Here is a 12,108-nt window from a genome sequence, read left to right on the forward strand (position 1 = left end):
AATGTGTACGGTTATAATCCTTTTCTGGAAATTTTTGTTGTTCTAACTTGTGTATTAAGGTATCAGTGCCTTACACAAGAATATTTGTCTTTGTGCCCAAACTTGTGCGGCTGCAATATCTTGAAGATTTACAGTGTCGCTGGAGTTTTGGTTTGTTAGAAGGTGCAAAGTGTACTGATGATGTAGCTTCGCTAGTGAAATGCCTAAGCAACTGATACATGATAGACCTTGTTGTAGATGCCTATTTTGTGCAGATGATTGTGATAGCATGGTTATATTCTTCCAAGTACCGCTGGATTGAAGAAAGAAAAACTATACTATTCCTTAAGATGCTGGCTGCTCTACTCCTTGCACTTCTCGGCTACTCCAACATATTGACTAGGGAGAATAAGGTGTAATGCATGACAGTGCTAGATGTCTTTTTCAGTATTTTCCCTGACACAGCTTGGAGATGTTTGAACTGAGGGATAGGTTCCCTAGCTAATACCCAAAATAAAAAAGCAGAGCCTTCTTTTCACGCCTTGCGAATCTCTTATTCTTCACAAGACTTGGAGGGTTCAGAGTTGATGAGGCTTATAGGATAGATGGAAATCCCCTATCCGTATGCAGTCTATAACATTTATCCACAACATGGTAGTGAAATATCAAGAACTAACTTTACGAATTATTATTTGTGTAATTAGGCTGAGAAAGGATCTAATGTGCTGATCCAGTTACATCTGAAAAATTGTTATGGGCAATAAGATTATTTGACTCTTGGGTAGACATGCATGATCTCCATGTAGGCTTTATCAGGCTATCAAGTTAGCCGATATCTTTACATGTTCATTAATCATTGCAGCATCATATTCAAAGACCCTAATATCTGAGAAAGGAGAGGAGATGCTTGGATGAGTTTTTTTAATTAGCGGTTGATCTAAAAACGCTGAGATTGTCTTTGCTAGCGCTTCTCTTTTTATCCTAATGGCCGATAAAAATTTTTCGTAAGGCCGAATCACCCCCCTCTAAAATTAGTCGGTGTAAGTGGGATGGATATCTGGTGCCAAAAACAGAAGATAAATGAGTCATTGTGCCTAAACGTTTGAGATAGTGATGGGAGTTCTAATGATAAATGGAAATTATGGTTTGAAATGATGAACAATCAATCAAGAACTCAAGAGGTTGTAGTGTCGTTGTGCATGCCAAGTGTTGCAGGAATAGAACATCACGTCTCAGGTTGCTGCTGCAATTCCAGAAGCCTTTTTCATATGTCTTGGTTTCCATCTGTTGGACATGAAACGTATCAGACAAAAGCTTCCATGGTCACAGTCCTTCTGTGCCTTCTCACCTGCAATTTTGTACTCCGACAAGGAATCTGTAGCCCACCCTTTCTCCCTTCAACCTGCTCCAGTGGAATCATTAATGATGGGGAAGAAGGAAAGCAGCAGCTCAGCCACAGCGAAAGCAAAGGCATGAGCAAGCAAAAAAGTAGAGAAACAGAGGGAGAAATTAAAAAAAGGCTCTTCTCTTTTCTTTACTTTTGCTTTCTCTTTAGCATTTCAAGATGCCTAACTTTGTCTTGTTGCACTGAAACAATGTTTCCATCATATCGAAACTTCTAATCTTATTATAGAAGACATTTTTTTCTTTGATTTTTTAGACTTCTTCGTTTATGTTCGCACTCAATTCTTTCAAAGAAACTCTTGCACGCCATTCTCTTACGCTATTACGTCTTAAGATCAACAAGAAAAAGTTGTTTTCTACCTACCTGGTACAGAAAAAGTGATGCGATTGTATGTGTTAGGCAACATTCAACTTTGTTAAATTTTATCCTCAAATTCTTCTTCTTCTTCTTCGAATTACTACCTATGGCAGCACAGATCCAATAGTTTCTTTCTTCCTTCCACGATCTCATCGAAGAAATCATCCATTTGCCCCAAGAGATTCTCAGTTCCGGACTGAAGCATCCCAAACCAAGCCTTCAACCCCTCTGCTTTCTCCATTATGCCTCCTCCGGCGAAGTCCAGCTCACAACCGGCTCTCTCCAGTTCTTCCTGCAGCTCCTCAGCAGACGCCCTCGCCTGCCGAAACTCGTGCATGAGGATCCCCGGCCGGCTGTTGATTCTTTCCGTCTCTCCGACCATCCTCTGCTGCAGCCTCGCTATCGAGGCGGTGAAGCCGGCGCTGCAAAGCGTGGAGCTTTCCATGACGACCAAATCCGGCGAGCAGAAGATCGACCCCCACAGCAGGATCATTAGCAGCAGCGAGCTGGCGTTCCTCAGAGCGTAGAGTGCTCCCCGGAAGCCATTGAATCCGTTGTACCTTGATTCCATCGGCACGCGGTCGTCAAACCGGAGTGACGCCGGCTCGATCCGCGTCTCCGCCAACACTCTATTCTCCTCCTCCAACCCCATGGCTTCCCTCCGGCAGATAGAGATTGCGCGCATCACCTTCACCGAACAGAGGCGGGGGGTTAAAATTCGCATCTTTGAGCTAATTAAAGAGAAAGCCAAGGAAAGATGACGAGCAGACCTGGCGAGTGAGGCGGGGACTATGGTCGTGCCGCCATTGGTCGATCGAGGAGAAGACATCGGCGCCGGTGGAGCAGTAACTCTCCAGGCCGGTGACGCCAAGCTTGATGACATGACACACGTCCCAAAGGCGGGAGCTTTCGTCCATGTACTCGTCGAGCCACTTGCCGCCGGCAGGGAGGCGGAGCTTCTGAACCAGGCAAGTGAACTGCAAGTGGAGCGAGCGGAGGAGGGCGACGGCGCCCTGCAGGAACTGGATAGACACGAAGGCGTCCGACGCCAGCGACCGGTCAAGCTCGTCGAGGCCGTGAATGAGATAGGAGAAGAAGCTGTCGACGGCGCCAGAGGAAGGCTTCATGGTTACGGCCCCAGCGGAAACAGGACCGAGTTGAGGAGTGTAAAAAGGGCGGAGGGAGGAGTTTATAGGTGGCGGAACTGGGGGAAGAGCTCAGCTTCCTAAAACAGCTTAAGAGGAGGTAGAGGCAAATGCAATGATGGCATGTGTCTGCCGTGGAGGGAGAAGGATGATTGGGAATCTGCATCGATGCATCCTCGTTTAATGGCAGAAAGTGGAGCGAGCCACGGAATCTGCCAAAACTAGCGAGCTCATGACTGTACTTCTGTTCGATCTCATTCATTGTCCTTCTTCTCTAGCACACCAGCACTCTCATTCCTTCCGCTCCCTGTTGAATCCTCCTCGGACAAAGGAGCCGAGCCGCTGCATCCGCGACTGTGGGTGTGGGAAGCCCAATTCCATGCTTTGACCGGGTTCGACCGAGTTCTCGGCTTTAATAACTCGTCACTATCCTTCCCTCCAACCATTCTCATTAAACTATCACAAAAAAGATCGAAGAAGCAGTTAATTGGGCATTCTATATGCCTACTGTTCCTCTTCGTACGAGTCCCCATGCTTGGGTTTCACTCATTCCGAGCAGGGGAATGATGGGTTTCCTTGTACCCGCCCAAATCTCTCTACCTTCCACCCGAATGCCCCCTCTTTTCTACCATCGTTTCCCCCCACTCCGAGGAAGACCGACTCAGTCTCCTAAGACCGCGGCAGTACTCCGCCTAATTGCTGCGGCGTTGTCTTCTACGCCTGTGCTCGTGGGCTCTCGGACTTGTGTGGTTAAACAGTCGGTTGGTTGCAGTCCATGGGGCTGGCGCCATCGGAGCCGTTCCATGGATGGTCGGGTGTAGCCGCGGTTGTAGGAGACAGGGCAGGGACACGACTGCGCCTCCGAGTACGAGCGTCAGCGGATCTAATCGCACCCGGTCCTTTAATGTTGGCCTCGGAAAGGGATGCGCCCGCGCAATTTCAAGAGCATGAATCATATTGTTACAGTGTCTTCATTTTGTCTAGCTTTAATCTATCAATTACTGAATTAACTTCGAGCTATCATCATTTAGCAAGCTTTTACTAATCACCCCGTAACAAGAACTGTCCGCTCATTATTTTTGTGACTTTGTTTTCAATCTCTCTTTATCACATGAAACTCTACTGTCATGTCCACCGAGAGTAGTAACATGGAAGACACCGATCGAATAAAAGCAAGATAGCGATAGCCAAAGCTCCTGACTGGCATGCTAATAGGCCTGACCCCTACCCTAAATGGAGGGCCGAATCCTTAACAGTGATGTGGAAAAGGAGCATAAGCCCCATCAATAAGTGAAGGGCCAAGCTATAGCTCCTCCTCTATCAAACGCAAAAACTATGCATTTTGATAAGTTTGGAAAATTGTAGGAAAAGATATAGTCTAGGAATAATAAACTTAGCTTAATAGACAAACTTAGAATTCAAACCATTTAAATTAATTTAAGAAATATAAGTTTTTTAATAAATCTCTATATTACTTGAGATAATAATAATAATAATCTATATTATCATTGAAAGTAAAATAAGAAAAATATGGCTCAATATTCTCTAATTTTATATGATTTAATTGGGCTAATTTGGATTTACGGATTGGGTCTACAAAATGGGCCTCAGCCCATTTGGAAAAGTTTAATTGAAGCTAAGATGGCCGAATGCTTCATTGATTGGAACATAACGAGAATAAAATGATTAGAACAGGGGCACAAACAACCTAATTAATTACCTAAGCAACACGATCCTAATTCCTAATTAATACTGCAACGAACAAGCCAACGATTGCTCTAACAAACACTAGTTAAGGAAGACGATCCTAATTTCTAATGCGAGACACAAATCATTCACACGACATATTTACTACTCTCCGCAGTTAAAAATAAAGAGTGAAAAAAAGAAAAAGAAAAATGAGCAGCGTCGCCTGCACCCCGAGATATACAGCACGACGCCGGCTGCCGGGAATTCATGCTGCCGTGGAAGCGGAGGAGGACTGAATCCAGTTGGCGAAGGTATGGAGCGTCCTGACGTCGGCTCTGTAATGGTAATGGGTGAACTCCACGAACTGCGCCCACGTGAAGTCAGGGTACAACCTCCCGCCGGCGGAGAGATCCGCCGGCGGACGTATCACCTTGTCCTCCCTCGGGCACGCGAAGTACGCCAGAGAGCGGCGCTCCCTGTGCCGGTGCACCACGGCCCTGTGCAAGCAGCTCTTGTACCTCCCGTTCGAGAGTGCCTGTCAATTCACACGGATTTTTAAAATCAAAATTTCATTTTTTTGTGAATTGTTATTAATGAAAGGATTTAAAACGAGGGTGCAAGGAAACAAAAGGTGCAAGCTTCCAAAACAGAGCACTGCAGATGAAAAGCGATTCTTGCGTGGAAAACTTGTTATGTTCCCGAAAGAGAGGAGACAAAGGAAAATGTAGGGAGCTGACGGACCATGAAAGTGTCCCCGATGTTGATGACCAGGGCGTTGTGTAGGGGCCGAACGGCCTGCCACTTGTTGGAGGCGAACACCTCCAGGCCGCCAACATGTTCATCCTGGTTCAGAATCGTTAACGCCGTCGGATCGCAATGAGGCCCCGTCCCCATCGTCATCTCCGGCTCTTGGCACGGCGGGTAGTAGTTGCATCTCATTATGGAACGCCCCTCCTCGAACAACTCGCGGTAGTGCGACCGCTCGATCCCGAGGCTGATGGCCAACAGCTCCATGATCGCCAGCGACAGCTTCTTCATCGATTCGCAGTACATCTGGTACACTTTTCTATAGATTTGCAACGTTAGATTGTTGACGCCGTCATCGAAATTGAAGGTCGGGGAGAAGTTTGCTTACTCACCCCATGCGGTCGAAGTTTTTACCCATGGTGGAGGCGAAGTAGTCGACGACAATGCTCTCGTCGGAGTCGTGGTGTCCGAAGGAGAGCGTTTCCTTCCAGGGGAGCTTGGAGGAGAATCGGTCGGCGTGGGCGCCGGAGTAGCCCCACAAGCTTCCCGGTTTCCGCCGGGCGCGGAGCTTATCGGGGAGCTGGAGCTTGAAGAAGGCGTCGGTGCAGTCCATGGCGTCGCGGACGCGCTGCTCGGCGACGCCGTGGTTGGTCACCTGGAAGAAGCCGTGGCGCTCGCAGGCGAGCCGGACGAGCTCCGCGGCCCGCCGCGTGGACGCCTCGTCGCCGTGGAGGAAGCCATGTAGGTCCACCACCGGGGCGTCGAGCTCCTCGATGGCGACCTGCCGGTCGCTCCGTGGCCATACGAACGCCTTGGGAATCCTGGTCTGCTTCCGGAGGCTGGAGGAGTCGAAGTACACGCCACCGCCGGCGGCGGCGACGTTCTCATTGTTGATGCCTCCCACCGGAGGACACAGGAGAATCGTGGTTGGTCTCGAATCCATGGAGACAAAGAGTATAACGGAGAAGAAGAGAGAACTCGGAATGAATACCCTGTGCAGTGCAGAGGGGTGATGGCAGTATTTGTAAGCAGTCGATCAAGAACACGACAAAACAAAAACCAAATGATTTAACAGTCGATCAGAAATAAATTAAACAAAACCTTACCACAGGAGATGCCTGTTTCAGTGTTTGACGCACACAACCCGTACGACCATGTCGGACCTCACGGCGAAACTGTCGTATCAATCTTAGGTAATGATGGTTCTTCCGGGGGACTCGTATGATTGCAGGTGAATTAAACATCCGACACCATTTCTTTTTTTCCTATAAATTTAAAGACAAAAGTGTAAAACCCATTGCAACTTGTGCTTCTTTTACGATCAAGTGAGATAGATATATATGAAGGAGCATGCTGAGTTCCTTCGTCGAGCTTGATCGCCTTTGTTTGTCACGATTCCATTTTACTTCCCTCACTCGAAGTTGGTTTCATCTGATCTCAGCCGCATGTAAACAAGCAAGTTTTGATTGGTTGTGCAGGAGGGCCTCTGATGAGAGGAGCGATCCCTACCAGGGTTGGACGAGCAGAAAGCAGAGCAGAACAGAGCAGAGCCCACAACTGCTTGCCTCTGCCACTGCCATGTCTTCTCCTTAACTTTGTCTTCTTGCATGCCTACTAGAGTCCAAAAAACAAAATTTTGTGTGCCCCCCATTATTCTCTTGTTTGGATCGATGTGCAGGAGTCCAATTCAACCCATCCTCCCCTTGGGGCCTCCCATTGGCCACCTCCACTCCTCTCTCACTGGCCCTTTGCATACTCATACAGCAACTAATTGACAAAATGCAGCTAATTAATAGGCTGAAATATATTAAAAATAATACCTGATATCGCATTGGCAATGGATAAGCATAACCCCTGTTAGTGTAAGGCTAATTCCCAACCTTCTGAGAATGCCAATCAAGTGGCAGAGAAGGCTGCATCAGAAGCTATGATCGAACTTGATGTTCATTTTGGAAGTATTTGGAGCTCTCTGAGCCATCGGATGACCAGGGATCTACAGTGGAGACCACAACACTGAGAAGACAGAAAAAAAACAGAAAGACCACAGTCGTGTCTGCATGGTGTTCTTTGCAACCTTGTTGGCAGCCTTCGCGCATGCAACCTTATCAGATGAGCTAGCTCCAAAGCATTCACATCCCTCCTTTGAATTCCTCAATCGAGAATGCCTAATACTTGTAAATTTAGTTGGGTATATTTGTCAGAGAAGCGAAACTCCATATGGTGTCTTTTAGTTTTCTTTTTTTTTTTAAAAAATCAGTATTTTTAGGATTAGCAATCGAAGCTGTGATCTCAACCGAAACAATCAAGTTTTGCTTTGCCACGACGAACAGAGGAATATTAGAGTACTTGAACAAACATAAGCACAAAGAGACAAGATATAATCTAAATTCGAAGGGTGTCTATAATACGTCGCTAGTAAAGGAAAAGCCACTGAGATATACAGATGGATAATATATGTCCGACCCAACCTTCACCTCCTCTCATTTTCATGCCCATCACAAGAAAGCAAACGCAACACTTTCATCAACTCTGACACTTCTGGCATGGCATGAGAATATATGTAGAGCCAAGAAACGCATGCTAGTCAGATTCATGAGCTTGCCAGTAAATCTTGATGTTAGGTTTCAACCAGACTAGCTAGAACTTATTCATTGGGAAAATATATAGCATACATAAACAACTGTTAAAAGATGAAAAGAGACGAAAAAACAATCAATATTTAATTGGTATGAATGTTATAGGGAAAAATACAAACTAGTTTTCATTATGAAAAACTAAGTCAATCCACCCTGTCTGAAACTAGTTTTCATAATGGAATAGACATGTAATATCACAGCTGAAACCCTAAACAGTCAATTTTGTGATACACATTTTCACTCGTTTTCCTGCTTATCATTTTGTGTATGGCTGGATCCATCCCTAACAGACAGACCACTATTTGGCAACTCCTCCCACACAAGAAGATTTCTGACACACCAAATCACAGCAACTCTCAACTGCCCTTCTCAATAAATAGCTGGTGTCGTTAATTGCAGGACACAATGTGCCCCACCGTCTAGCCACAGCAGTAGCACAAACCAACGCACCAAAAAGCATAGACCACCTGAAAATCGAAATTAAGTCATCTTTCTTCTTTGCTCCAACTCAATGCACATCTCTGATATATCCGATCATGATCGCGGGCTAGCTTGCTCGTGCGGGAGAAGAGACGTACGAGCTCCCAATTCAGTGTCTCTGTCCCTTGACTCTTCTCGATAACTTGGAGGCTAATTCCACAATTAAAATGATTATGCTGCCTGATTAAGCAGCTACAATTTTTCCACACGAGGGCTGTAGCCACAGTTGAGTGATCTTGAAACTGTCTGAGAAAGAGGCTGAATTAGAGCAACGAAGGATGGGGTTAACGTCGTGGTGGATGGAGTTTCCCGTGGGCTAGCACTGCTGGGTTTTGGATGGAGCAGGTTCACGTGAAGCAGGGACGTGCCGTTGTCTTCTTCGCGTGTTAGCTTCTGATTGCAAGTTGTTGTTATCAGCGACGAGAGAAGCGGTGCTGGCCTGGGAGTTGGGTGCTGGGGTTGTTATCAATTCAACCCCATGCCATGCGCGCGTGTCTCCGTCCTCTTCGACGCTTGCTTCGTTGGGAACGCGACGGATCGAGGTTTTTGTCGTCGCCATTAATGGCGCCTTGGCTGTGTCGGTGGTGTTGCCCTTCTGCTTCGCGATGAAACAGGCCAGAGGACAACTCTAACTCAGCATGGTCCTTTCAAACCGTGTCTCGTACCCATTACCACTCACCCAGCCCCTTTTTCCGGTTCAGACCGGTCCATTGAAATAATACGAACCAGACAAATCATAAACACCACCGTCCTTTATCTCAATTCATCGTTTTGCTAACAGCATAAACCTTTCCATATCAATTAATTAGCTAGGCTCTTAAATTATTTTATTGTCTGTCCTTGTTAGTGCATCAGTCCTTGCTCAAATATGTGAATTATTAAGATATGCATAAAATACATATGAAGAAAATAAAATAGAAGGTGAAATTTTGAATGGCAGGACAGTTGCTCCAACTTATAGGATTTGAAGTGGCAACCGCAGCTTGAGGCAAGCTTGATTTCTTCCAATTAAGAATATGGTATATCAGAATGCACATCGATCGTGTAATTTACTATGAAGAATCTAGAAATTTAGCAATCGAATTGTGTTGCATTTACAAATACATGTCCTTTTTCCTACAAGAATGCATGGTACTTTCAGTGCCTGAGAACTCATTGATGTTCCATATTTTCAAATTCAAGAAGCTGCTGCGACTCTGGGATTCAACCAAAGATGCAACAAACTGCTGAATTCCTTCTTCTATATTCAATCCATTCAGCATCGAGCTACACTTAAGATCGAGCCATCCATTGGTGAAAAGTGCACAAGAATCTACTGCAACTGGATCACCTCTGCTCTCCTCCAACATTTTCATATCTAGCACCTTTGAGTATCGCCTTAACGAACTGATATCTGCTAATATTGGTTCCAACATAAAGTCTCTGGTCACTACGGCATTGCAATTTCCCTCTATCTATTGCTACAAATACGCTTGCAGATACACTGCTTTTTGTTAGAGTGTATACTGAAAGCCTAAGCTTTTGTAAATATTTATTTTGAATAAAAAATCACATTTGATCAAATTATCTACATTTGTTTGTAGTTGTTCAATTAATTTATATTGTAGATAACATAGTATGTGGTGCCACATACAGAAGATGATGTTATCAGTACCTTATAAATTATAAACAGTAGCTCACGACCAAAATGGAAATGAACAAGCCATTGGAAGGTCGTAGTGTAATTAGGTATTAATTTATCTTAACTATATAATTACACTAGTACACTTAGAGTGTATTGAGTAGGACCATTTGAGGTTGTTTCTTTTATACTGACTTTATAAAGAAACAAAGACCTCAGTTATTATGGAAGTGTGTACTCTTAATCCTAATATAATAACAAGCACATATATTTGATATTTATTTCTTTAATTTATCAATGGGTGAGATTTAGTTCGATAAATCAATAAGCCCGATAAGTTGGGAAATGATATCACTTATAGTGTGTGTTGTTGATTATAGAAGGAAACTGTGTCCTAGTAATCTAGGTTGATAATGTCCCCAAGATGAGCTCATAAGGATTGTCATGTTAAACCCTGCAGGTGGACTTAGTCCGACATGACGATAAGGTTGAGTGGTACTATTCTTGGATTAAGATATTAATTAAATGAGTTGTCAGTAACTCACTTAATTAGTGGACATTCGACATCTTAAACACAGGGAGACTAACACACTCATAATAAGAAGGAGCCCAAAAATATAATTTGGGATTGGTGCGGTAGTTCAATAATAGTTCTATAGTGGAATGAATTATCATTGATAAAATTAAGTTGTGTGTTCGGGGCGAACACGAGATGCTTAATTTTATCGGGAGACCAAAACCAATTTCTCCTCTCGGTCCCTATCGTAGCCTCTTATTTATAGAGTACTATACCCACCTATACCCACCTTTGTACCCATGATATAGGGGCCGGCCAAGCTAGCTTGTGGTTCAAGCTAGGGCCGGCCAAGCCTTAATTCATGGGTGGCCGACCCTAGCTTGAACCCAAGCTTAGGTGGCCGACCCCCATTAAATTGAAAAGAATTTTAATTTTTAATTTTTATTATGTGGAAGATATAATTTATTAAAGAGAATTAAAATTAAAATATCTCTCTTAAAAGGATCTACAAAAGATTAAAGAAAGAGATTAGATCTCTTTCCTTATTTGTAGATTGGAAAGATATTTTATTTTTCTCTTTGAAAATTATTCACATATTAAAAAATTAAAATTATAAAAATTTCTTTTTATCAACCATGAAGGGATTATAAAGGAAAATTTTATTTTTTAAAATTTCAAAGATAAATAAGGAAGTTTTAATTGTTGATTAAAATTTATCTTATTTGCTCTACATGAGGTGGCCGGCCACATACAATTAATTAGGAAATTTTATTTAATTTTTCTTAATTAATTGTTGTCAAGGAAAGTTAAGGAAATTTTATTATAAATAAATTTCCTTATTTGCCAAAGCCAAGGAATATAAAAGAAGGGGTAGGGGTGCCTTCATGGGTTACAACTTCTATTATTTTTCTTCTTCTTTTCCTTGGTGTGGTGGCCGGCCAACCTCTTTTCTTCTCTTCCTCTTTGTGGTGGCCGAATCATCCCTATTGCTTGGAGATCTTGTGGAGGCCGGATACTACTTGGAGAAGAAGAAGAAGAAGGAGAGAAAGCTTGCATCCCTTGGAGCTTGGTTGGTGATTTGTTCTTCATCCTTGGTAAAGCTTCCTTGTTGTGGCCGAACCTAGCTAGGAGGAGAAGAAGGTGGTTGGTGGTTTCTCATCTCGGAAGATCGTTGCCCACACAACGTTCGAGGTTAGAAGAGAAATACGGTAGAAGATCAAGAGGTCTTTCTAAAAGGTATAACTAGTAATTTTTCTTTCCGCATCATACTAGTTATTTTTGGAAATAATATCAAATACAAGAGGCTTACGATTCTAGTATTTCGAATATGTTTTTCGATGTTGTTTTTTTTTGTTTTATTTTTCCTTGTGATTTGATTGTTCCTTTTGGTTAACTTAAAGTTATTTTAGGAAATTAAATATTAGCTTTCCATAAAAGGTTTTGTCTAGTCGGTGGTGGTTGCTCCCATATCCAAGAAGGCCGTGTGCCTCGCCACGTCAGTACTAGGAACCAATTATGGAAATTAATATTTA

At 43.7% G+C, this 12,108-nt stretch overlaps 2 protein-coding genes across 2 annotated transcripts; both read right to left on the reverse strand.

Annotated features, from left to right (window-relative positions):
• Window positions 1-1,777: 1,777 nt before the first annotated feature.
• LOC121974641 lies at window positions 1,778-3,874 on the reverse strand. The gene is made up of 2 exons (XM_042525790.1): window positions 2,512-3,874; window positions 1,778-2,429 (listed from the first exon to the last, which is right to left on the reverse strand). Exons 1-2 carry the CDS (start codon window positions 2,866-2,868, stop codon window positions 1,842-1,844), a joined length of 945 nt encoding a protein of 314 aa, XP_042381724.1. The 5' UTR covers window positions 2,869-3,874; the 3' UTR covers window positions 1,778-1,841.
• A 642-nt stretch (window positions 3,875-4,516) lies between these two features.
• Window positions 4,517-6,298, reverse strand: LOC121974640 (gibberellin 20 oxidase 2-like). The gene is made up of 3 exons (XM_042525789.1): window positions 5,715-6,298; window positions 5,317-5,641; window positions 4,517-5,110 (listed from the first exon to the last, which is right to left on the reverse strand). Exons 1-3 carry the CDS (start codon window positions 6,263-6,265, stop codon window positions 4,841-4,843), a joined length of 1,146 nt encoding a protein of 381 aa, XP_042381723.1. The 5' UTR covers window positions 6,266-6,298; the 3' UTR covers window positions 4,517-4,840.
• Between the last annotated feature and the right edge of the window lie 5,810 nt (window positions 6,299-12,108).

The sequence above is a fragment of the Zingiber officinale genome, chromosome 4B, assembly GCF_018446385.1.
Source record: "Zingiber officinale cultivar Zhangliang chromosome 4B, Zo_v1.1, whole genome shotgun sequence".
In the NCBI taxonomy this organism is placed as follows: domain Eukaryota; kingdom Viridiplantae; phylum Streptophyta; class Magnoliopsida; order Zingiberales; family Zingiberaceae; genus Zingiber; species Zingiber officinale.